The sequence below is a fragment of the Sturnira hondurensis genome, unplaced genomic scaffold (genome assembly GCF_014824575.4).
Source record: "Sturnira hondurensis isolate 20B ecotype Veracruz unplaced genomic scaffold, ASM1482457v3 Scaffold0001221, whole genome shotgun sequence".
Lineage (NCBI taxonomy): Eukaryota > Metazoa > Chordata > Mammalia > Chiroptera > Phyllostomidae > Sturnira > Sturnira hondurensis.
The window spans coordinates 4,946,171-4,971,950 of NW_028073852.1; the positions used below are offsets into that span (position 1 = coordinate 4,946,171).

The following is a 25,780-nucleotide window of genomic DNA, read 5'->3' on the forward strand; positions in this document are numbered from 1 at the left end:
CGCCCGCCCGGCGTCCCGGGCACAGGGCCGCTGACTCCTGGGGTGCCCCCCCCAACACACACACACAACGCAGTGCCTCCTCGACCCAAGGCCAGGAGTTCCAAGGCAGGAAGATGCCCACTTCCTGTCTCCCAAGCACAGTCTCCGACCTCCTTGGAGACGATGATGCCGGGGCAGATGTTCGTCATGGAAACACGCAACCCGAGGATGCCTCCTCTCTGAGCACAGGGCCTTTCCTCTCGGTGCCTGCTCATTGCCCCGCCCCCCCCCCCCCGTGGCCATATCCGGGGGGAGGGGCCCACAGATCTGAAGGTTCTTGGGTTACGGCCAATAGACAAGAGTCTCGGTTATTAAAGTACCTGCTNCAAGCTCGCCCTGAGCCGGTGGGTACAGCGCAAGAGCAGCCCTGACATCTGAGGGTGTCCCAGCTGGCCCTCAACACCGTGACCCACGGGTGCCCAGAAACCTTCCCCTGGTCATCGTTTGAAAAGACCCTAATTTCCTCAGTGCCTTGCCCCCCGGGTGGTGGGGTGGCACTTCCTTATAAGGAGCCCGAAGTTGCAGGGAGGGCTGCCTGTCCCTCTCACCCTCCGCTTGGGACACAACACTGTGTTCAGGTGCTCGTCACCTGCAGGCTCCTGCCTCCTTTGAGGACGGGATTCTTTGACCGCCCGCCCGGCGTCCCGGGCACAGGGCCGCTGACTCCTGGGGTGCCCCCCCCAACACACACACACAACGCAGTGCCTCCTTGACCCAAGGCCGGGAGATCCAAGGCAGGGAGATGCCCACTTCCTGTCTCCCAAGCACAGTCTCCGACCTCCTTGGAGACGATGATGCCGGGGCAGATGTTCGTCATGGAAACACACAACCCGAGGATGCCTCCTCTCTGAGCCTTTCCTCTCGGTGCCTGCTCATTGCCCCGCCCCCCCCCTCTGTGGCCATATCCGGGGGGAGGGGCCCACAGATCTGAAGGTTCTTGGTTTACGGCCAATAGACAAGAGTCTCGGTTATTAAAGTACCTGCTTTCCTAGAGAAAGAAAAGGTACCAGCATGTCTCCGCCCCCTTTGGGGGGCATCCATCACCAGAGAGGACCAAGGAAGCAAGCTCAGGGGTACTCGAAAAACAGCAGACATGTTTGTGAGACTGTGCGTCCAAAGGATGCACGATGCGTCCTCTACCTCGAGCGGCCTCAGGGGATTTCCTTCACGGTGGGGCCAACCTCGTCCCCTCGCCCCTTTCAAAATGGTCCAATGCTAGCCCAGGTGCTATGGGTTCAACCTCACCCCTCCCCACCCCCCAAACCCACACAGGAGAAGTCCTAGCTCCTCACAGTGTGACATGATTGAAGGATGGGGTGTTTACAGGGCAATCAACTTAAAATGAGCTCCCGAGGGTGATCCTAGTCCAGTGACTGGAGCCCTTATAAAAAGGGGGAATCTGGACACAGACACACACCTCTGTGGGAAGGCCATATGAAGGGACATGGGGAGGTGACAGCCACCTACAAGCCTGGGCAGATCACAGCCTCAGAACGAACTAGCCCTGCCGACACCTTCACTTGGGACTCCAGCCTCCGGAACCGTGAGATGGTAAGTTTCTGCCGTGTGAGCCACTCAGTCTGCGGTCCTTGGCCAGGCAGCCCAGCAGACTAATACACCAGGCCCTGCTCCTGGTCCCCATGGAGAACGGGCCTCGTAAGGACCCAGAAACTGCCCTCTCCACCTTCATGGTTACGGCCAAGGGAGAGACGCTTTCACCCCAACTCTGCGGTCCCGTTCAGCTCCACTCTCCAATCGGACAGGGCCTCTTCCAAGTTAGCCCTCCCTCCCCACCCACCACCGCCAGGTCCGCAGACACCTGCACACATAGGGGACGGCTCCGCCCTGTGCCCGGCTCCGCCCTGATACGGTCGAGTTGCTGTAGAACTCACGCAGAGGGGAGGGCAGGTGGTTGCTCCCAGGGACGTGTGACATGCCATTGAACTGTGTGCCAGGCGGACCTGGGCGCAGGAAGAGTCCCGTGTGGGGACTGATGCCAATTAGAATGATGGCAGGGAGCAGCCTTTAATAAATACTGATGAGGAGTGGATTGATGAATGAACGAATGAACCAAATGTCTTTCCTGGGTCTGTTTTCCCGCCTTGGGGCACGTGGCGTGTTCATAATGAGCTGCTCACCGAGGACTGGCAAACAGCGGCCGTGCACCCATCTGTTCTAAATGGGTCGCCCTAGGCCAGTCTCCGCGGAAGGGCGATTACCTAGCGAGGTGGGGGTGGGCGTAGGGGTCCCGTGCACCTATATGACCCCACCTCCACCCTCAACCTCCTCAAAACCCTCCCAAGGGGAGAACACCGAGCCACGCTAGGTAGGGTGTAAGCTGCCTGTCTTTCCAGGAGGGAGGATGAGGGGGAGTGTGGCCCGGGCCTGCTGTGAGCCTGGCCGTGTGACGAGTGGGGCGGTGACAACACAGGCTGATTGGAGAGGGAAGAGGCTGTTTTTCATGGAAAAGGGAAGAACAAGAGAAAGGAAGAGAGGAGGAGAAAACAGTGGAAAGTCTTCTTGTCCTCCATGTGCCAGGTCCCAGTGACCACCTGCTCCGGCGAGGGCAACTTGACCTTGCTGCAGGGGCAGTCGGCAGGATGGCAGGCTGGAGGGCCGGGCTGCCCCCAGGCTCCCTCCCCTCCCAGGCTGCAGTCTTCTGACTTTTCTGGATCCTGCCAACCCTACGACCTTCCTCCCTGTGCCACGGGTCCCAGCATCTTGCAGGGTCCCGTTCCCAAGAAGGCATCTCCCGGGAGGCCCTTTGGGTTTTACTACGAGTTCCAGGTGGGCATCCCGGGGCCTGGTGGCAGGGGAGCCCCACTGGTGCAGTGGGTCAGGCTCTAGGGCGGGGTTCAGCCTCCTGCTGCTGACATTTAGGGTCTGATCCTTCTCTGGGGAAGGGCCTGCTCCGGGCATTCACTGTAGGACGTGAGCACACCCACAATGCCAACAGTACCACCACCCTCCTTATGGGGACATTCAGGAAACACCCAGGAAACATGAACTCAGAGTGTTAGTCCTTCCATTTCACAGACGAGCAAATTGAGGTGTCAAGAGACCCACCCACGGTCACAAAGCTGGGAAGCAAGGGCTGGGATCTGCACCTGCAGCTGTCAAATTCCTGGGTCACGCTCTCCCCCCCTGACAAGCTGCCTCATGTTATAAAGGCAACTGGTCTCTGGCCCCCGGCCCCTTCCCTGAGGTCACCAATGTCCTTCCCTCAATCACCCACACCCCACAGAGGGACTGGTCCATCAGCATCCTTGAAAGGAAACAGAGCTGCCCCCTGAGCCCAATAGAGGAGGATGAGGTCAGACTGTCCCGAGCTGGGGCTGGTGCAGATGCTAAATAATTCATGGGCTGCTGGGAGCAGGGCTTCAGCTTCCGGAGGCTTCTGTGGGTGCAGACAGCAGCCAGGAAACGTCCTGGTCACCGGCCCTTGTGGGACCCAGCACATCTGGGAGCCAGAGAGTGATTAGGCTTGGTGAGAATGGATCGGAAGGCTGACAGACCCTTACTAGCTGCGTGGTCATAGGCAAGTCCCTTCACCTCTGTTTCTGGCTCCTACATGAACTGTGAGGGGCCCTGAACAAGTGTGGGAACCTCGTGTGTAAACCAAACACTGGGAGTGGCACTTGGCAGGTCCTCCTGAGCCGGGGGGGAGGGGGCGGGACTGCCCACCCCCTGGCCCAGGACACCCGCCGAGGAGCCCGGTATTTCACGGCGTGGTGCCCTCTGGCTCCAGCATGCTAGGCGCAGCGGGACTATGACAGAGGTTGCCCCCTCTCCTGCCCCGCCCCCACACCCCCAGGCCTTGTGTGTTGGGCAGGTGAGGGGGCACTGACCTGGGGCTGGGGGCTCTGGGGGGCTGAGTTTTCCCTCTGAGAATAAATTCCCAACCGAGAAGGAAGTTACTTGGAATCAAACAGCCTGTCCTGGTCTAGAAGACAAAGTGAAGATCTTTAAAAATATATATTATTCATAAAGCCCAGAAAAATTCTTCATGAATACAGAGGGATCCAGTGGTCATGACTCCTCGCGAACAGGGAGTAAGGTCATTTGGTTCCAATCGGGTCTGAAGTCCGAGCACTCTGCACCGGGCCAGAGTCCCACAGGGTAGCTGGAAAATGCACTGGGACGTCGGCCCGACTTTACTGGCCATAGGTTTTCTTGCCCCTTCGGGCCTTGCAGAGGTGCACCTGGACCACTTCTCTCTCCTCCCACCCAGGGCCACAGGGCCTACCTGAGCCCAGCAGCCTGCGCCTCCAGGGACCCGTCCCTCTCTGGGCCTCGCTGAAGGCCCCCAGGGGCCTGTGCACAAACCCACATTCACTGCATGCAGTCTGCTCCCCGAGGCCGCTTGGCGCCAGGAAGGACTCACGTGATCTTCTCATCTCCAAAAGCAAGATAGTCCCTTTGTTCACTGTGAGGGATCTTGGGGCCACTAACCTAGATAGATCAAGAGAAGCCCGAGGCGCTCAGAGCTCCCCGCTTCCCTTCGTCAGAGGGAAGTTACACTCCGTTCTCGGAACCGAGCAACTCAGTACAATAGATCATACATGGTGGGGGGGCGGGGGAGGGTCAGGCTGGGGTGAATAGCCCCACTCTGACCTATGGGGCCCGGTCACCCCACTTAGCTCTGGAGAAATACTCCGGTGACAAAGGCACAGGCTGCTGGAGGCAGGAGGGTGACAGGGAGCTGTCAGGACTGAGGACAGGGCAAGGCTGGGCACAACCCAACCCCCCCTCGCTGCTCTCATCCTCACCCTCTTCTCGGCACCCAGAGGTGACGCTGGGCTAAGAACAGAGCCGCGGGGGCACACCTGGGGAGACCCCCTCGGGTGAGCCATCTCTGCCTGGTACCAGAGGGCAGGGTGAAGCCAGGGTGACGGGGCCCCACAGATGTGCCCACAGATCAGGAGCTGTGCACACTTGGGTCCTTGGAGTCAGCATCACGCAGGTCCCGCGGACGTGCCCCACTTCCCTGGGTGAGGAGAGCAGGACCAGCCCGGGGAGGTGCCCAAGGTGAGGTGGAAGCTTTTCCTCTGCCCATCAGGAAACGGCGCAGCATTCAGGTCCAGATGCTGCTTACCTAAGGGGCCCCCAGGTCCCACAGGTCTGTCCTGGAAGAGGTCTGGGACCCAGTCCCCGTGGTCCAGAACGCTCAGCTGGTCCCTGAGAATGCAGCCCCAGCCTTTGTCTTGAGTCTTGACAGAACCCAGGTCCCCGCAGGTGAGAGGAGGGTGTGGGGTGGCACAGCCCAGGGACTCAGGTCCAGGCCGCCGGCCGTGCGGAGGAGCGGTGTCTGTCGGGCCTCAGCGAGCTCCGCCCCAGCTCGTGGCCTCCCACGGTTCATTCAAGGGGTGGCAGAAGGCCCAGGTGAGAAAGGCAAGGGCCGACTTCTGCCATGGCATGGCTCCAGAGACTGTCCTCGATTCACCCAGGCGCGGAGGGGGACAGCTAATGCTGGACACTAAGGGTGGCCAGGAAGGCTCATGGTGTGAAGACCGGGGCATCTGAGGATGGCCATCTGGACAGCGTGAGGACACGGGCTGGGATGTGGGGGGGTGGTTTGTCACGAGGGCGACGGAGGCAGACAAGTCTGTAGGCCGCTCCTGTGGCCTCCATCACTTGGGGACCAGGAGACGTGGGGCAGGGCAGGTAGGGGGTGGCCCGAGAGCCCCAGCCATAAGCCTCAGGGTTCCAGAGACCCCCACTTGGTCCAGTGCTCCAGATCGGTGGCCTTAGGCCCTCCCAGGTCCAATGACAAGGGTAGGGAAGGTGCGGGGCCCTGCCCAGCCAGCACACAGAGGAGGGGGGGCATCAGGGCGCCGTGCAGTCCAGGGAACGGGGCGTCTACCATCTCGTTTTATTTTGCGGGGACTGAGCCTAAAGTAACCAGAAAGAACAACAGTCAAAGAGGACGCCCTGCTTGGGGCCCAAGTGCCACTGGCTTACGCTAAAAACAGGGCTGGAGTCCCAGGGGGGGCCAGTGGATCTGACATACAAGGAAACGCTTGGGCAAAGTTTCTCTTTTTTCTTCCGCAACCTTTCACTCCCTCTCAACAGAACATTTTTTTTTTTCCTACAACCCGTGTCAGAAAATAGCTTCTGGCTACTTGGGGAGAAACATTCCCAAGCCTGGGAGGGGCGGGCTTGAGCCAGGGTCCTAGGGTCAGGGTACTGCTTGTGTCCGCGCCCAGGCCCCTGGGGCCTGCCTGCTGACCCGGGGCCACAGGAAGTCAGGGTCTCTGGAGAAACTGTGGCCAGGCTTGGTGAGGCCATGCCTAAAGGCCGAGTAGGCTCTGGGGGTCAGTGTGCTGACCTGAGGGAGGAGGCTGGAGAGCCACACCCCAACTTCCCCTAAAGCCCAGTCTAACCCTAAAATGGAAATGGTTCTGAATTTTCTGATTCTGGGAAGGAAAACACTGCCCTGCCCACCTTTTGGGGCAGCTGCGAGGATGACAATGACCCAGGGTGGAAAGGCCCTGTCTGTGAAGGAGCCAGCAAAATGGCATTTGAATCATTCCTGTCCAGGAGTGAAGCCAGACACAACTGGACCTGACCCTCGGCACCTTTGTAAACCTGCTTTGGAAAGCAACCTAAGAGTAGGGAGCAGAGCGATCCTCCGCCGTGTCCCCTACAGGATCCGAACCATAGTCCCATTGAGAGGCTGAAGTTAACCCATCTCCCCTTACACACGCCACCTGCAGAAATGCCTGCTGGTATGTCCACCTTTCCTGCTCTGTCCCCACGTCTGGCCAGCGGAGGGGGTTCCAGAGGAGAGCTGCCCGATTTCAGACCAGCTCAGATGTTAGACTGGCCCCCAGGCAGGCGCTGACCCAGAAGTTCATTCTGATCGCCACACGGCAGAGGCACCGGCTCAGCCGAAGAATCCTGCACTGGGTGGGGCGTCGGCTACTTCCCTGCCGGGAAGAAGGACCCACGACAGCTCTCCCGTGAGCTGGACATGGAGGGAGATGGAGGAAGGAGCCACCCACAGGCCATCGGAAAACCGAGAGCCGGTCAGAAACGACGTGCCCAGAGGAAGGGTTAATAAAGCAGAAGAGTGTTTATTAGGCACGCTGCCCCTCACAGAGGGGCAGGACCCAGGGCAGACCACGCCTGTGAAATCTCTCGAGGTTGCAGGAATCTCTCCAGAGACTCTGGAGAATGCAGGCACTGACTGGCCGCCACCCCGAGAACAACACTATTTAGCTGAAGGCAACCCTGGCGTGGAGCTGGGGTTGGCACCCCGACTCCACAAACACTGAGGGTGGGCAGGGGCACCTGGGACACCCTCCCAAACATCAGCCAACGGGGGGCCTCCCAGCTGAGGCCTACGCTGCCCTGAGCCAACGAGGGGGCAAGGAGAGCAAGAGAGCCTGGGGCTCTTGGGCAGTCCCTGGCCTGGGCCAGGTCCCCAGGGCCCTCCCCACACACGCCGGCCCCCTCCTGGCGCCGACTCAGTCCCACACGTAGGGGTTTCTAAAGACCTGAGAGTTCTTGTCGTCTTTTGATGGGGTGGCCACCTGGTGGCTCTGAGCTGCATACATGTCTTCAGCCCGCAGGGTCGAGTTGGCGCTGCCCATCACCTGGCTGTTGGCGGTGGCCCGTGGGAGGATGACGTCGTAGGCTCCTTCAGACTGGAAGGAAGAGCAGGAGGTCTCACGGCCAGGCTCCGCCAGCCCCGCTGCACAAACACTCGGCTTCCTGCGGGGCTCTGCCTGCCAGCTCCCCTCCCCCACGCCTCCAGCAGGCCTGCCTACATCAGAGGAAATGCTGGGCTGACCTCTGACCTCCAGCCCCCTCTCTCCCTTCAGAGGGCCAGGCCTCTGGGCCTGGGACTGAGGCCCGAGGACACTCCTGGGATTCACTTGGCCCTTTCGGAAGGAGCCTCTTCTCAGCCCCCTCCTGCCCCTCACACCTTGCGCCCAGGGTTGGGTGAAGCGCACGGAGCGGCCGTCACCTTTTCTGAGTTCCCACCTCCCTTCCTTGAGACTCTGGCCTGAGCCCCCCTGTTGGCCCTACACCCCGCAACAGCGTCACAGGGGCCACTGTGCCCGGCCGAGGACGGGCTTGTGTCAGGCGCTGGACGTGCCCAGGTATTCCTTATCTAGGAGTCTCATTGGAGACTTAAAACCCCAGCTCGCTCCTGGGTGGAGCCGCAGCGGTCCTGTTCTTGTGCGGGTGACACATGGCTGAGGGTTCAGAGGGTCCTGAGGGTCCAGGCCCCTGGCCCCACCTGCCTTCCCGAGGGAAAGAGCTGCCACCAAACCCCCTGCCACGGAGGCTCCTGGGGGGAGGGGCTCCTGGGACATCTCAAGGGGCATTCTCGGACCCAGGTGTGTGGCCCAGTCCCCGGGATTATCTCAGCCGCGCCCACACCCCTCGGGCGGGTGAGAGACTCCACGTTAGGAAGGTGAGGCCACGGAGGATGCTGACCGCCGGTGCCACCGCTCCGCCCGCCCTGACCGATGTGCATTTTTAGCGAGATGCCAGGTGCTGGTGGTGCTGAAGGTCTGGGGCTGCGTTCTGAGAATCACTGTTAGTCCAGATTCCTCCCCACCCCCCACCTGGAGAGTGAGGGGTGTCAGGTGTGGGCTCAGCTCCCAGTGGCCTCAGGCTCAGGGAGACGGAAGGGCCGGGGCTGGGTGTTTCAGAGACCTCAGCTTCACCCTGCCCCGGGCTCCCAGCGGGAGGGGGTGAGAACACCACCCTGCTGACCGCCCTCCTTCCTGTTCCCAGCACCCTGCCAAGGCGGTCACTGCCCTCTCCGGCTCGCTGCCCTCTCCCCACGGTGTCTGCCAGCCCCGGAGGAGGGACATATAAGGAGTGAGTGAATCCAACCCACCTTCTTCCTGTTCCCATCCCCTCCCTCCGCTAATGGAGCATCTGGCTTCCAGAACCCAGGGGAGGTGTGAGGGCTGCTGCCCGGGCGCGGGGAGGAGGGGAGCCTCCCCTGAGACGGCTGGGGTGGAAGAGTCAATACCCACCCAGACCTGCTACTTCCTCTTCTGTCCCTTTGGAGGCCCCCAGCCCCCCGAGAATGACACCCAGCCCAGCCGGCTGAGGCCCTCCTCCGTCTCTCCCCAGGCCAGCAGCTCTCACTGGCTCAGAGAGCTCAGCCAGCAGGCCCCACAGCGCCCAGCCCTAGTTAATGTGTGACACCCCAACAACAGCACGGGGCGGGCAGGCACCCCCCACAATGTAACCGAAGACGGTGGCCACCTCCAGAAAAAGGGCACGGGGAGCTGGGGCTTGGGTTCCCCGAGGCAGATGCCCCAAACAGGGACGCCTGCCTCCTCCCCACCCCCTGCACCCTGCCCCACACTGGCCACGCGGCCCTCCACCTGCCCACAGAGGCTGAGTGAGGCGGCTCCCGGTAGGGCCGGGGCACTCGGGTCCACTCACCGGGCCTTTGTGCATCAGGGCCATCTCGGTGGGCTGGTACACGCCGGTCAGCAGCTGCCCGTTGTACCCGCTATACGGTGACACCGGTCTCTTGGCTGCAGGGAAACACAGGAGAGGGGTGAAGGCCAGGCTGTTGGCTCCCTTTCCCAGCTGGGAATAAGGTTCCCAGGGCAGGGAGCGGGGAGAGGACCAGGCTGCCCAGGGGTAACATCTAACCTGGGAGGGAGCCCAGCCCGGGGTGGCCAGCTTGAGGGTGAGACCATGTGGGTGTGGGGGCCCCTCCGGAACCCAACACCCCTCTGTTCCAACGCACAGGGAGCCGTGACACCGCTTCCCTGAGGGCTTTCCTGCACTGTAGGAGCCGCCACCCCCACCCTTCATCTGTCAGTTCAGAAAAATGCTCCTGTTAGCAACTTTTACATCCCCATCCGCCCTCCGGGGCCAGAGGCCACGAGGGAAGCACGGGCCTTTGGCCACCTTCCGGGATGGCCAGACTCCAGCTCCTGCCTCTAGGGCCGCGGGCCAGCGGCTAGGAGCTGGGGTAAGTACAGCAGAGACCCCATAGCCCCAGACTCCAGGGGCGGAGCTGGGTGCCAACTCCCCACAGCCCGCACTCAGAGTCCCCCAGGGGGCTGAACCCACATCTTGTCCTGGGGCCCCGGGCAGGTCTCCAGGACCACTTTCGGCTACAGAATCCTTCCCGAGCCTCCGTTGGTGTGCTGGTTTCCCCGATCTGTCCCACCCTGCTGGGCATTCCCAGGGTGTCTAAGGAAACCTGCTGACTAAGCCCAGGCCCTGAGAGCGGCCTGGGCCTGGATGTCTGTCTGTCTGTCTGCGGCAGGCTGATGGCCCTGCAAGTCTGAGGGCCCACAACCACACAGGGCTTCTCTACACACTGAGTTCACTCGATGGACTTTTTCCATTTGGAAAGGAAAAAAACCTGTCACATTCCCAGCAGTATTTACCTTGAGAGGACAAAGGCTGGGGGACTGTTCGACCCTGACAAACACACACAGGTGAGTGTGTGGGGGCGGCCGGGGGCCTCCCAACACCGACCCACGAGCCCCTCTCTCCTGCCGGCCTCATCAACTGCACCCCCCCCAGCCCACGGGCATTCAACTCGCCCCACTCTGCGCAGGCTGGGGGCCACCCTGGGGGGCAGACCAAAGGCCAGTGCCTGGCAGGACGAAGGGCACTCCCCTCCCCAGAGCAGAGATTAGGGGACCTTGGTGTGCGGAGAAGAGGCAGGGAGTCAGTTCTCGGGTCCTGGAACTTCCCCTGCCCCCAGCACCAGCCCCAGCGCTGGCACCCGACAACCAGGCAGCTGAGGGCTTCAGCTCCCGAGGATCTTGACCGGCACAGCCCCGGGGCCTCACGGGGGCAGGGCTCTGAGGCCGCACCTCTGGCCTCCTGGGTCCTGCCAGACGGAGGGACTGTAGCCAGCTGGCTAGGAAAGCATGCGCACAGCACCTGGCACACAGCAGGCGCCCAGTAAATGCTAGTGGTCCTCACAGTTTACAAGTGCCAGGGAAAAGCTCCTTGTCCCGGAGAAGGGCCATCTCTGCTCCTGCTTTCCAAGCTGCTTTCTGGGGACACGGGGCCAGTGGCGGGGAGGGGGACAGGACGTGGGGGCAGGGCTTGGCACACACTGCAAAGGCTTCACTCCCCTTCCTGCCTCTTCCGCCGGTTGCCCTCAGCCAGACCACCGAGCTGCCAGGAAAGCCTGTCCCATGAACAAAGAGCCTGGGCAGGAGCTCGGGGCCCGGCTGGCTGGGTAGTGGGTGCTGCTTATTAGACTGGTATACAGCATGAATACTTCTATTAAAAAGAAAAATGATTAGTCCTGGCTGGGTAGCTCAGTTGGTTAAAGCATCATCCTGATATGCCAAGGTTGTGAGTTCAATTCCCAGTCAGGGCATGTATAAGAATCAGCCAGCGAATGCACCAGTAAGAGGAACAACAGACTGATGTTTCACTCCTTCTCTCTCTCCTTCTCTCCCTTTAAAATCAATGAACTGAAGAGACTTTGAAAGAAAACTAGGGTGACTAGGGACATGTACACAGTGGAGAAACAAGCTCTGGAGGGAAAATGATAATGATCATAAAATAATAGTAATGCGCACAGCTAACAGCTAATACTTCCAGAGCACCTGTCGGGTGCCGGATGTGTGCACTAATCAGTCCTCACCGGAGTCCCCTGCCGCAGGATCCATCCTCATTCACCCTCAGGTTACCAATGAGGCAACTGAGGCCCATGGAGACAAAATACCCAGCAACAGCAGTCAGGTCTGCGGACGGAACAGGAAGGAACCAGGCGGAACTGGGGAAACGGCTGGGAGAAAATTTTGTTTCCTATGTCATGTTTGAAATTTTATGGTCAAAGTATAGTCACGAATTACGTAACTATAGTAAAAAATTCCTTAAACAAGGAATTTAGGGACTTTAAGGCGGAACGCTACAGTTAAATCTCAGCAGCCTTGTTGGAGACCAGCCCCTCGCCCCGCAGCAAAGAACGAGGAAGAAGACGGGGAGGGGCCCCTCGACCTACCTGAGGCCGGCTCGTCCATGGAAAAAGCCTTGTTCTCCACAAACATACTCTGGCCCTTCTGCTCTTTCAGGATGGTCTCGTAGCCCACGCCCCGGGTGGGGTACAGGTCTCCCTGGTAGCTTTGCTCCGGGCTGGCCTTGGTCACCTGGGACACCTCAGGGATGACGTAGAAGAGGATGAAGGCCCAGGCGTTGGCGGCGAGGGCGATGGCCAGTGTGGGGTCGTCCCAGGTGGGCCTGTGGTGCTGCCGGTTGCCGTAGGTGTACATGACAATCCACACCACCCAGATGGCGATGGAGGTGACCGTGGTGAGCAGCACAAAGACGCCGTGCTTCCGCCAGCGCTTGAAGCGGCCACACAGGGTGGGCCAGGCCCCCGTGAAGGCGGCCAGCAGCAGCAGCATGACATAGATGAGCGCCATGACAAAGTCCATGTTGGCGATGTCGCAGGGGGAGGCCGCCGCCCCCCCGGCACTGCCATTGTGCAGAGGGTGGCCCTCGCCTCCTCCCCGGACCAGCGTGATGATCAGCCACTCCGTGTTGATGATCACCTCCACGAGGGTCAGCAGCAGGGCCGCGGTGAAGATCACCCAGCCCCGGGGCCCATGGTTCTTTCGGGCCAGGAAGTTGAGGGCGAAGACGTGGGCCACCAGGCAGGAGAAGCAGATGGCGAAGAGGACTCCGAAGAGGAACCGCCGGGAGGCACAGGTGGAGAAGTCGGGCTTCACCACGCAGGCAAACACGAGGCAGAAGAGGCCCAGGGTCCCCAGCAGGAAGAACACCTGGGTCCCCAAAAGGCTCCTCTTCTTGGTGTCCTGCACGAAGGGGAGGCTGGCCACAAGGATGATGGTGAGGACAAATGTGGTGACGACGCCCGCCCCCGCCACGGCCTCCAGGACGATGCCCCACACCCCAGACTGGTCACACAGGTTGTAGTAGAGGGGGTTGAGGTCCGGGCTACAGCCGGGTGGGGCACGGCTCTGGGCCTGCGCCCCGGGGAACAGGAGGAGGAGCATTCCCAGGCATGTCAGCAAGGGTCCGAGGGCGGCCATCCTGGCTCCCCGGCCAGGCTCCCACTGGGTCCCTACAGACAGGGAGAAAAGGGCAAACTCAGTCCTCCACAGTCAGACTCTGACACAGATGCAGCTTCCCTGATCCTGAACCAGGGCAGGCAGTGCAAGTGGGTCACGAGACTGTCCCCCTGGGCTTCAGAATCCTTCTGAACACAGAACTCTTGGGAGGTATATGAATGGACCAGAGAGGCAAATGAGATGAAGCCCATTTGTCTGCCGTCCCTATTCCTAGTCGTAGAAGAGAAAGAGACTGCCATGGAATTTTCAGGTCCTACCCCTCACCAACTAGAGCCTGGGTCCAAATTTCTCCTGAGGTCTTGCAGCTACGGTGGAGGGGAGGGAGTTCACGAGTAAGTCAAAACCAAGCACGCCACCCATTCGGCACTTCCTCTCTTGCTCCGAGACTGCCAGGGATCAGCAGGCCACACACCACGCCCCTTCACTCTGTCCACGGGATGCCTAAGTCCATGCTGAATCAGCGCTAAGTTCATTCAGTCCATCACTCATTCATTCAACAGGCATTTAACAAGCACCTGTGACAGGGGCTTGCGGCTAAAAAAAGAAGGAAGAGCTGGAAAGTCGTACTGGATACTCATGGGCCCTTCCTGCGATTCCTCCTGCCCACTTCCCTTTTCTGCCCGTCACTTTCGTACTCTGGGTGCCAACGCCTCTCCTCAGAATCCACAGTTCCTTGTCCAGCTCAACTGCTGGAGTCTCAGAATAAAATACTTGCCCAGCTAGGGAGTTAATAACTTAATGCAAAAATTCTCCTACGAGGCATTAACATTTTAAAAGCAAGAACCAGGCAAGGGCAATGCAAAACCCAAAGGAATCAATCTATAATGAAACACTTTAAAACGCTGTAGCTAAAAGCAAGAAAAATGTCTTTTATTCACACCAGGAAGCTAACTCGGTACTCTGCCCACTCACTCAACCAGTCCTGGAGAGCGGCCGCGCCACAGGAAACCAACCCCCGCGCTCCACAGCACCTGGAATTTTCCTGTACGAGACGGAGGCGAGGAATGGGGCAAGTTAAGAGAATTAGAGTTGGAGTCGAGGGAGTTTTCCAATCAAAGGCTTTACCTTTATTTGGGGGAACAGAAAACTTAAATTCTCTAAAATGTAAGGTATAAACTCCCAAATTCTGTGAAACGCAGGCGCTTCACATTTAAACCACTCCCTATGTTTAAATAACTAGGGATAACCCTGGCTATTCTTCGCACCTTTTGGGCCCAGGAATTCCCCAGAAAGACAGCAACCAAGCTTTCCTGGGCTGACAGTGACCACTAGTGGCTGGCAGGGGAATGGCAGGAGCCATCTCTATCCTTCCCCACCACCTCTCTTCCTTTTTCGCACAGTTGACCTCTTATGTTTTCATCATTCCTGGTTACTTAATTTCTTTTTTTTTCTTTCTTTCCATTTTTTAACCCTCACCTGAAGATATTTTCTCATTGCTGGGGGAGAGGGGAGAGAAGAGAACCCTGATGTGAAAGAAACATTGACTGGCTGCCTTCTCGTAGGTGCCTGACTGGGGATCGAACCCACAACCTGGGTACATGCCCTGATGGGGAAGAGAACCCAGGAACTTTTGGTTATGGGACAATGCTCCAACCAACTGAGCCACCCTGGCCGGGGTCTTGGTTACTGAATTTCCAACAGGCAGACAAAAATCCTAAATCTCAATTGATAATAAATTGTCTCTCTGTAATTAAATGGAAGGACACCGCTACTAACTTAGGAAAAATAAAAGCGAAACTGACATAACAAAGTATTTTCAACATCCTTTAAGATATCCGACACGCCCCTTGAAAATATGTCTTGGCTACCTCCTCATCTTTCAAGTAAGCTTGCATTTCCCACTAACTCGTTTCATTAAATTATTTTTCAATCCCAGTCGCCATACCCTGTTATGTTAGTTCCAGGTGTATAACACAGTGACTGGCGTTTATAAGCCTCAGGAAGTGACCTACCAACAACTCAATAAATTAACAGTTTGACGTGAATGTTGCTACTACTGTTTTCCCAAATAACGGGCGCCGTGAGGGCGCCAGCGCCCCCTGACTTCGGACGCAAAAGCAAATTTCCCCTATGTTGTGACTTAAATAAGCTTTTGCAGGGGACTTCGTGTAACATGGACCACTAAGGCGCACGCACTGGTACTTACACGTCAGACGGGGGAGAGAGCCAGGGAGAAGGGCTAACGGGCGAGGAGAGAGGCTGAAGCCCTCCAGGAGGTAACTTACAGATAACAGGCCAGGGGACCCTGAGCACCCGATCCCATCTTGGGCATCCTTGGCCCCACAGCACAGCAGCCAGAATTTGGGGTAAAGTTGGGAGATATGGAACTGAACCCCGAGAAGGGCCACCCAGGCTTAGCCTCCTGGCACCTGAACATCTTCATGCAATTCTCGTTCCACCTGCCTCTTCTGGTTCCGGTTTAGAACAGGCAATTACTCCAACCTACAAATATTTACCAGGCTCCTGGGGGCCAAGGCCCAGTTGTTCTCAGAACTTTGGAAAGTGCAAAGCGGAACAAACACAGTCCCTGACCTGATGGTCTTTTAAAATCTGCTAGGAGACAGAGCATTTAACAGCTTGCTGCAGGGCACAGGTCATCAATTTGGGTCAACAAACTCTTATAAACATTTTTTAAAAGAATCTAACAGGACAGGTAAGATGGGTCTATGAGGAAAGTACACCTGGAAGAATAAAATGCCACGCAGTAGATCTGACCTCTGCTACAGAAACTGAGAGAAGACACTCTCCTGGCTGAGGGGTCAGAAGGGATGGAGTGGGGACCAGCCATCAAGTTCACCAAGCATGAACTAAGTGGCTAGCTTCAGTCAGACTAGGAACGTCCCAGGGAGGGCGTGCGGAGCATGATTCTAAAGGCAATGGGGAGCCACCGGAGGCTGAGTTTTGCCCAAAGAGGGGCATCAGTGGGTCGTGATTCAGAATTTGACTCTGGCACAAAGCACAGGCGACTGATTGGTTGAGGACACGTTTGCCCAGTTTAGAGATCGAGACCAAAGGCAAGCTGTAATGGGCAGATCTGAGAGATCCTTTCTGAAACGAAATCTAAGACCTGGTGGGAGGTGGGGGAAAGGATACTACGCCTTTGCTACAAGTTCAAGTCTGATCACAGCCACGTCATTCTAAAATACCAAGCCAGGGCCCTCATAGGTCATGCCTGGCTCTTAGATCCACACCTGCCTGGCCCCCTGCAGCCACCTCCAGAACCCAGCACCTCACGGGCACATGGGCCAAGGCCAGAGAAGCTTCACAGCCCTCACCCCAATTTTCTCTGAACTTCACTGCTGGTCCCGGACCATACCCTTCAAGTCTCGCCTCTGGGAGCCCCCCACACTGATGTGGGGACTTCCAAGGAAGGAAACAGGAAACTGCCCTTCCTCCCGGATGCAGGTAACTTCTGCCCTGCACCTCACCAGCCCCAGATGAAACCAACCACTCCCACCTGGTAGGTCTCATTTCTCTGGTTTCCTGGTAAATGGAAGGACGAGTGGGGAGACAAGAGTACACTGACTCGGGTGGGGAAATTGGGCCAGATCAGACCTGGCACTCGCCCACTGCCTAGGAGGACAGCGACCCCTGGAAGCCAGCAGGAGACTTAGTAAAGCGAACTCAGAAGAGTTTGATGTCCAGGAGCCCAGATCCAGCCAGTCAGCTGATGCCCCCCCTTTAAGACAGTGAAGGGGCGAGGCCTTCAACGGAATGGACCCAGCTCTGCCCAAGACTCTCACTCCCATGGGCCTCTGGAGCCTACACATCCAGGCTGAGTCTTCCGAGACCTGCGTGCACACGTCTCCCCTCCCAGCTCTAAGGTCTGAGAGTGGCCAGGGACTCGGGTCCCCTGCAGCATTTTGTGCCGGGCCCTGAACACGCTAGGCACCTGACGCTGACTCACTGGCCCTACTCAGTGCCCACTGCTCCCATACCAGCCCTGCCTCTTTTACTTTGGAGAGCTGTCTTCGGCTTTAAGGTTATCAGTAGGATTAAGGGGGTGACCCTCCTTCTGCTCCATGAGATTCCCCCACACCAGGGCTGCAGCCCAGCCCCGGCCTCGGACACTTCACCTCCCTGGAATCATCCCTCCTACAAATATTTTAATCACCTCTGAAACCAGACTTTCCCCAGGCTCAGCTACTCAGCCCGATCCAGTCCCAGAACGCCCTCCTGCCCTCCGTGGCCCCTCGGGGGCCGCAGAGGGGCCCCAGGCGTGCCAGCGGTTTCAAGGCCCAGCCAGTCCCGACTGGCTTCACCTAGCAAGGATGCGGCAGCGGGGCCCTCAGCTTTCCCAGAACCACCAACTCCCTCCCCTCCCCCAACCTACACAAAGGCCTGAGAGTCACCCCAGAGAGAGCACCCTGCGCTTTGCCCGGCTGCCCGGTCTGTCTCCGGGGCTCAGGAGTACGGAGAGACACGGAGCACGGCCAGGTTACCTTCAAGGGGGCCGTGACCCTCGAGAGCTCCCCCGGGGAGGCACCTGTGCTCGCCCAGGAATGCCACAGCACATCCTCCTTCCTCCCCGGCGCCACCACTCAGCACTCCGTCAGGAGAGATGGATGGACCCACTGACAGCCTCCCCGCCCCCCGTCCCCCCTCCCCTTCTCCGATCCATCTCTTCCTTCCTCCTGACCTGCGAAGCCTGTGCGGGTAAGGAGCTACCTCCCCGCCCAGGTTGGGGGAGGGTGGGAGAAGGGAGGGAAAGGACGCTTCCCTGAACCCCAGCCTAGACCTCGACACCGAAGGTGCGCCTTTGCGCCAGAAGTCCCTCAGCATTCTGAAACTTGGAAGTCCCCCATCAAGGCTCTGCTCAGGAAATGTCCCTCTGGAATGCGCCCCACCCCCCATCGCTCTCCCTCCCCCTCGCTACACGTGAAGGCTCAAAGCTGAGCAGGGGACCTACAGGAGCATAACAGAGCATAACTCTGTTTCCAGAGTCTGGCCCCTGGGCTCTAGATCGAGGCTGTGGAGCCCTTAAGTGGCTGGGGTTTCCCGGGTGTAAAATTGCAGGCTTGGGGGTTAGGGGCGCCACTCGACCTCTGCGCCGGGAAGGGCCCTGGGAAAGCCATTGACGGTGGGGGAGGCGGGGAGGGATCTAGAGGCCTCGTTGCCTGAAGTAGAAGCTCTTTGATCGTCTGAAGTCCCAAACTTCGGACAGGAACAGAGAATGCTCCCCTTTCACTCCTCCTGCCGCCCCGCTGGGTCCTGCGCCTACGCTCCTTCGGAACCAAAGGAGGGGGACAGCCAGCCTCTCTTTCCCCACCTCCTTTGGCCACAGAAACCTGCCCTCCGTGTGCTCCGTAAAGGACAAGGGCCCACATTGCCGGTGGATTCTCAAAGGGGCAGTGGGGCACACCTTGGAGACCCCAAATGTGAAGTTCCTCCCCGCCATATCACTCGGAGTCGCCGCGCCGGGTCCCCCCCCCCCCACACACACTGCCATCCCGAGTCCCTGGCAGGGTCTGGTTAGGAAAAGTTTCTGCGACGGAGCGCAGTTCAGCGGCGTCCTCTGCTCCCAGGTTCTCTCTGCCCTCGTCCACTCCCTGTGAGTCCAAGCCGACTCTTCCAGGCGGCCGAGGGGAGGCAGCCGTCCTTACCTGGGACGCGCCACCCGCCGTGCTCCGGCGCGCGAGGTTTGGGGGCCAACTCCTGCCCGAGGTGAGGCGCAGGGGGAGGTGGGAGGGACTCTGTGCAGGGCGCGGGGCCAGGCCCAGCCCTGGCCTCCGGTGGCTGGGCCGGAGCAAGGGGTCGGGGCGAGGGCCTGCCTCTCCCCTGACCGGGGCTGAGCTGGCCAGAGGTCGGTCGCTCGCTCTCACACTGGCCTAACCCCGCGCTGGGTTTCTTTCTCTGGGCGAGGGTGGGTCGGCCCCTGAATCACCGTGACATCACCTCCATTCAGGCGCTGATCCGGCGACCGTGGCTCCAGGTGTATGCACAAGGTTTACACTGTAACAAAGCCCGCCCGGCCCTCCCCCTCCGACTCACCTCCAGGCCTCCTCCAGGCTCCAGCTAGTCGCACTTTCCGGCAGGGGAGGGAGATCGGAGTTTCTGGCGGAGCTTTCCAGTGGGTTGTTGCTGTTTGCTGCCACGCCCCCGCGCGGGGGCGCGCACACTTACGCGCACTCAGTTTCTGGACTTGGCTTTCTCTCCGGAAAGCGGTTTGGGGACAGCCCAGCGCACCTCGCGGGCGGCCTCTCTTCCCCTACGTATCAGCGCGCGCGGGCGCAGGGACTCGCACCGGCGCCGCCTTGGTGCGTTTCTCTGTGGTGGACACTTAACCTTTGTCACCTTCGTCCTGGCTCTCCCGTGAGACAACCGCCGAACACAGCTCGCTACTCCGGGCTGGAGTGAGAAGCACACGCAGACAAAAAGTACGCCTTTGTCACATCTTCTGTGTCCCCGAGCTTGCACACGTGGACACAGAAGTGCGCGTACCTAATGTAGTGGGCCGAGCTCAGAACCGCTCGGGACTGTGAGCAAACGTCTCGCCCCAAACCTGACTAACCCGAGCCTGGGTTTTCAGCGACCAGCCCAGACTCCGGCCAGCTCGGAGCGTGCGCTCCTCCTCTAGCCGCGTCCCGAGTCCCTGTTCCTACTTGTCCTAATTAGTTTTCACGCTACAGTTCCCTAGGCACGCTATTTAACACAGCCCCAGAGGTCTCTGCACTTCGGGCCCCTCGGTCCGAACCTCGAGTCTCGCCCCTCCCATTGCCCGGGGACTCTTCCAGGAGTTCCGGTACCTTCGGCTCTCTCCACGCCCCACGTCCACTCCCAGCCCCCCGGGCTGGACCAGTGGATTGCCACCCTTTCCCTTCTGGCCCCAGGAATCAGCCGAAAGGGAACCGCAGAGCTGAGGAAGCGAGTCCAGCCTGGGACCTACCTCCTCAGCCCGGTAAACAAGAGATTTTCCAGTAGCCAGAGGTCCCCCGGGACTTCAGCTCCGCTCGAGGTAGGAGCACTGTCCCGGGCGCCCAACAGGGCCTAGTTAGCACGGGCGGGAGGCCCGGCGGGACTGCAGCGCACCAGGAAAGGAGAGGTTGTTGGGACTGACCGGGGCCCAGGGGACAAGGAGGGAGGGCAGGGTGCCGGGTCTCCAGGGTGCTGGTTCTGGTGACGCCGAGTTGCCTGGGGGATCGCCAGAGGTGCGCGGTGGGAGTCCACTGGTGGCAGGGCGTGTTTACTCAGCTTGGAACGCCGGTGGGGGTGGGGGAGAGCAGGCGCAGCAGGAGAGGAGGGGTAGCTGCTGGACCCGGGCCAGGGGGTGGCAAGGTTGGGGGGAGGGGTACCTCCCGGGCTGTTTGTTTTGAGTGCCTCAGTCTATGACAACCAGGAGTCTAATTCGGTGAATCACTTTGAGCCGCAGGAGTGATAAACCTCAGGCGGGCTCCTCCCCTCTCACACCTGTTTTTCGGACACTGGAGGGAGTGTTGGCTTAGCAGCCCGAGCCGGTGGTGGGGCACTGGTTTTCCTAGAGCCTGTCCCTTTTCTGTACCTTGCTCCTTGCGGCTGGGCCAGGACATGAAGATTGAATTGTTTCAGTTCTTTTAAATATGAAGCAGAAGAGTGCAGTTTTGCTGCAGTTGTGCCTTCGGTCTGTCTCCCTGCCTTAACTCCACCCCCCACCCCACGCCCCCAGGCCAGGGTGCCCCCGCAGAGCTTGTAGGATCCCAGCAGCAGGGTGCCCACTGTGGAAGGGTGAGCGGCAGGCTGACCTCAGCTGGACGAAGAAGTTACCCTGGCCTTGTGCTGTAGTTCATTAACGAGGCTAGTGATGCGGAAGTCAGTTTGTGGGGAGGGGTCCCTCCTTAGCATGTGCGACCAGCCAGTTCTGGGAGGCAGGAAAGGTGTGGGGGAAGTGGTCCTGGAGTCTGGGACTTGGTCTAAGAGGCATGGAGACTCAGATGGGTTGTGGGTCCCTCGCAATTTGCTCTCAAGCTGTGGGCACCCCTTCACTCCGAGAGACCTCTCCAAGAAGCAAGTCTCCACCTACATACACACGAGGTGCAGGCAGGGGGAAGGCTGGGGAACCTGGTGCCTGGCCACCCACTGGACGTCCTGGGTGTCGGGGGACAGCAGCTGGGCTCGGCCCCCAGCCCTGCACAGAAGGTAGCCCTGGAGATGTAGGGCAGTTTCCTGAGAACCGTTGCTTGTCCCCTTTTCTCTCCATCTCACTCTGGAACGCAGTCTGCCTTCAAAACAAAGCAAGGCCCTGGGGCAGAGGACCTGGGCCCCAGGGTCCCGGGGCCCTCCATCATTTTCCCCTGGGGGCCTGTGCCCCAGAGGTGGGGAAGCTGGAGGTGCAGCCACTGAGAGCCTCACCCCCTGCCCTAGCCCCGTGAGTCTGAGGTGGTGGGTGCTGCTGGCCAAACGGCAGGCCTCGAAGGGAAGCTCTGTGGGTGGGGCTGTTGCTTTCCAAGGCTCCAACTACAGGGTCATCTGTGCCCCCAAATGCCCTTCACCCATTACAGTAACCCACAGGCACAGAAACCTTAAAAACTCCCATTTTCACTAAGAAATAGCACTTCGAGAAGCAGCCCCACTGAGTGTGCGTCTCCCTCCTGCTGACCCATGGAAGCTACCTTTATTCTGTGGAAGAACCCTTCCTCTCTCTGGCCTGAAACAGTCTACGGCTCTGACGAAGCCCAGGGGTCAAGGGCAGCTCTGCCATCCGCCAGCTCTGTGACCTGGGCAGGTCACTTCATTTCTCTGAGGCCCCCTTTCCTCCACCGGGAAACTGGTAGGACGCCACCCCCACAGCTGTCAGATAATGGGCAGGCCCATTATTCTGGGGTCCAAACAATGGCAGCGAGGGCTGAGATGAAGCCCTGAGAGGGTAGCCCAATGCCGACCTCCCCCCTCATACCAGGGGCCTTGGAGACAGCTCTGCGCCTGCCCCACCTGCCCCGCCCATGGGTGCCAGGCCTTCCTGTGCGGCAGGCGAGCCCCAGCGCCTGCTGGGGAAGTCCACCTCCCCAGGCCAGCAGGGCCCTGCCTTCCAAGTCCAGAGCAAGGGCCTTGCCTGGGGCCCTGGCCAGAGCCTGCCTGGAGTGCAGCTGGCTCCCTAGAGGGACTTCCCTTTCGCCTGGGTAGCAGGAGTCCTGGAGTGCAGGGTCAGCTGGCAGAATCTCTTTCAGGGGCCATTTCCTCCTGGGGAGCAGGAGGCCCCCTTTCCCGGCCGGTGGAGTGCCCCTGGCCTTGCAGTCTGGGCCCAGTGGAGTGAAAACAGTTCCCTGTGGAGCTGAGGGCGGGACTCTTGGCTCCCTGACAGATAGGTGCCTGGAATCCTGTGCTGCTGGTAAACAGATTTTGCATTTGCCCTCAGCTCGCCCCTGCCGCCCCCTCCCCCTCATTAACTGGTTACTGCCCAGGTTGCAGTGTCTGGCTGTGTGTCCTTTTTCCCAGGCTCGTGGGACTGTCTGCCTGGAGCAGCAGGTGAGTCCTGGTTTTGTAAGGGGACCCAGGTACTAAGATGGCCCCTTAAGAGGCAGGAAGCCAGGGGACACCCATTCGCCACAACCGGCCGCCCATGGACGATCCCTCTGGAAGTGTACCTGGCAGTGGGCCTTGGACAGAGCCTGCTGGAATGTCACCTGATGCCCAGCCCAGCCACACCTGCCCCTCAGCATCCACGGCTCAGTGACCACGGACCGACCCCCTGGGGAAGAAGCAGCCTGGGTTTTCAGAGCTGCCCAGGTCTGGACAGCCTCCACCCACCGACTGAATCTAGAAATCAGGGTCAAGGCTGAAGTCCAGGATGTGGGCCCCTCAGCTTACTCATCCCTTCCCTCCCCTCCCCGAAATGTGCAAATGGTGCTGCAGTTAGGCCCCCCTCTACCTTCAGGGAGAGTCTTACCCAGATCCCGGACCACTCCACGGACGGACATACCTTCTGTCTCACCCCCACTCACCCTGCCAATCCCCACAGATTGGGGGGTGTTTGTGACTTCGCCCACCACTCTACTCTCGACACCTTCACGGGCTCCCACAGGCTTTGTAAGTCAGAGACCAAACTCCCTGGCCCGGCATTCAAGGCCTCTAAGCCTGCATTCAAGCTGGGGTCCAGCCTCATCTCTCCTCTCCCCCACAGGAAGTGGCCACCCCAGCCTGGAGTTCAGCTCTGAGTCCGGCCACCACACTCCTTTCTTTTTTAAGATTTTATTTATTTTTTTTTTTAGAAAGAGGGGAAGGGAGGGAGACAGAGAGGGAGAGAAACATCAGTTGGCTGCCTCTCGCACGCCCCACATAGGGACCCAGCCCACAACCCAGGAATGTGCCCTGACCAGGAATCAAACCGGTGACCTTTTGGTTTTCTGGCCGGGACACAACCCCCTGAGCTACACCAGCCAGGGGCCGTTTTCCCGCCTTCCTGATGCTTGTTTAGGCACGTGTCTTGTGTCCCATAAGCTCTGTGACAGAAAGCTGTGTACCTGATCCCTCTTCGGGTTCCCTAGGTGCCTTGGCCGTAGTAGGGCCTCAATAAATATGTTTTCGAGGGAATAAGTAGATGAAGGATGCACACAGGCCTGCACCAGAGGACGCCGGCAGCAGAGCCGGCCAGGTGTCAAGTAGGCAACCTCCCTTCCGTCCCTTCGCCCAGCCAGCCCCGACGGCCACCTCCTCTCTGCACGCACGAAGCCTGCCCTGCCTTCAGGGCCGCTCAGCCCTGCACCTGCCTTGTCAGCTGCCAACACAGTCCACTCCATAGCATTCAGATCCCTCGCTGGGATCTGAGGGTGCCCCTGACTCTCCAGCTGAGCCAGGACACCAGGGTGATGGGGGGAGAGCCAGCGTGCCCACACTCACCAACGATGGCGCCTCCAGCAGCGCAGGGCCAGCCAGCTGGCTTTTGGGCGGTGCCCAGTCCCAGCTGTTCCCTGTGTGGCTTGGGACTTGACTCTCTCCCTCGCCGGAAGCCCGGCTGCGGAGCGGCCTGAGGCTGCCGGGAACTCGGCTGTGCTATTCTGGGGGTGTGCTGCGGCTCCCGGCCGCCGGGCAGCCGCTGAAATGTTAGCCCCTCCGGTTTCCACACTGCACTTCCCCGCTCCGATGACCAGGCAGACAGAGTTCAGCCATTATGCTGAGTTTCAGAGCCACTGATGGCGTGGTTGAGGGTCTTAATAACAGCTGTGGTTTTGCTAAAGTGGGACCTGGCCATGGGCAGGCTATACCTCAGCCCTCTGATGCAACAGCCTGGGTTCTTGCTGACACAACCCTCAGCTCACATCCACCCGCATCCCGCCGTGCTGCATTAACCCCTCGAAGGCCTTCTGGCTCAGTCCCTCCGCTGAAATCCAGTGAGGGGTTTCCGCTGAGGGCCTTTCTCCCTCCATTGTTTGGGACTGTGTGATTCGATGGTGCACTTAAAGTGTCAAGGCTGAGTTCAGGTGACCAAAGACAAGAGTCCGAGTCACACCCACCTTACAACAAAGCAAAGCCTTTCCATGATTTACCCGTCTTCGGGTAGCCCCGGAGATGACGGGGTCGGCTGTGTTATCCCCACCTGGGAACTGGAGGCCAGGATGGGAAGACAGCCTGCCCACGGTCCCACGGTGATGGACAGAAAGGTCAAGCCTGGTGTCCCGACTTCCTGCCGTGGAACTGGAGCCTCGGAGCTGGCACGAGCCNGTGTGATTCGATGGTGCACTTAAAGTGTCAAGGCTGAGTTCAGGTGACCAAAGACAAGAGTCCGAGTCACACCCACCTTACAACAAAGCAAAGCCTTTCCATGATTTACCCGTCTTCGGGTAGCCCCGGAGATGACGGGGTCGGCTGTGTTATCCCCACCTGGGAACTGGAGGCCAGGATGGGAAGACAGCCTGCCCACGGTCCCACGGCGATGGACAGAAAGGTCAAGCCTGGTGTCCCGACTTCCTGCCGTGGAACTGGAGCCTCGGAGCTGGCAGGAGCCCCTTCGCTGTCCAAGGAGCACAGAACATGCTTCTCCGTGAAGTGGGGTGAAGGTGAGCCTGGCCACACTTGATTGCCGTAGAGCAGAGGTGACAAACACGGGCCCTCGGGCCGAATCCGGCCCTCCACCTTGTTTCTTCCCGGCAGCAGCGCCGAGCCCCTTGCCCCTGGTGAAGGAGCAGTTGCATTTACACAGTCCCAAACTACATTTGACGGTCACTGTGAGGCGGGTTGGCCCCCGGCGAAGATGAGTGTGACGCCCCGGCTGTAGAGATGACCTGGAACCGCAGATCTGGGAGCCCCTGTGATCCAGAACATTCTGGTGCCAGGCTCATCCCCCTTCCACTGCCTCATCTGGGCGCCAGCAAAGCAGCTCACAAAACGGGCGGGCAAGCTGGGTCTTAGACATTCTCCGACTTCAGCACACGGCTTCCAGATGGGCTGAGTCCTTGGTTGCAAAAGCAGATTTCTGGGTCCATCTGACCCAGAAGCCTAAGAACCTGTTAAAAAAAAATCAATGCCCCCCCACCACCGCTTTAACCGTGTGATGAATGATGCCTGCCGACCTTGAGACCCAGGGAGACAAGGTCAAATCAAAAATCATTCCAGCTGGCTATGAGGAAAGGAGGGGGAAGCAGAGGCAACGAACAAGCGGCGTGGATGCCCCGGGAAGGATTCTGTCATCACAGCCCGTGGGCATTCCTTGCTTCTCCAGGAATGAAGGACTTTGGAGGAGGGCGTAACAGTGGAGCCAGAGTGAGGAGGTACAGAGC

General features: G+C 59.4%; 1 protein-coding gene across 6 annotated transcripts; it reads right to left on the reverse strand.

Moving 5' to 3' along the window:
- Positions 1-3,995: 3,995 nt before the first annotated feature.
- Positions 3,996-20,123, reverse strand: GPRC5C (G protein-coupled receptor class C group 5 member C). Of its 6 annotated transcripts, XM_037066348.1 has the most exons (6): positions 19,981-20,123; positions 19,086-19,442; positions 12,005-13,087; positions 9,457-9,551; positions 7,539-7,688; positions 3,996-5,931 (listed from the first exon to the last, which is right to left on the reverse strand). In XM_037066348.1, the coding sequence occupies exons 3-6, from the start codon at positions 13,053-13,055 to the stop codon at positions 5,899-5,901; spliced, it is 1,329 nt and encodes a 442-aa protein (XP_036922243.1). In that variant the 5' UTR covers positions 13,056-13,087; positions 19,086-19,442; positions 19,981-20,123; the 3' UTR covers positions 3,996-5,898. The 6 variants fall into 6 exon arrangements, with proteins under 6 accessions (XP_036922243.1, XP_036922270.1, XP_036922233.1 ...); XM_037066375.1 differs by lacking the exons at positions 19,086-19,442; positions 19,981-20,123 and adding an exon at positions 18,928-18,990; XM_037066338.1 differs by lacking the exons at positions 19,086-19,442; positions 19,981-20,123 and adding an exon at positions 18,698-18,918.
- Positions 20,124-25,780: the final 5,657 nt, after the last annotated feature.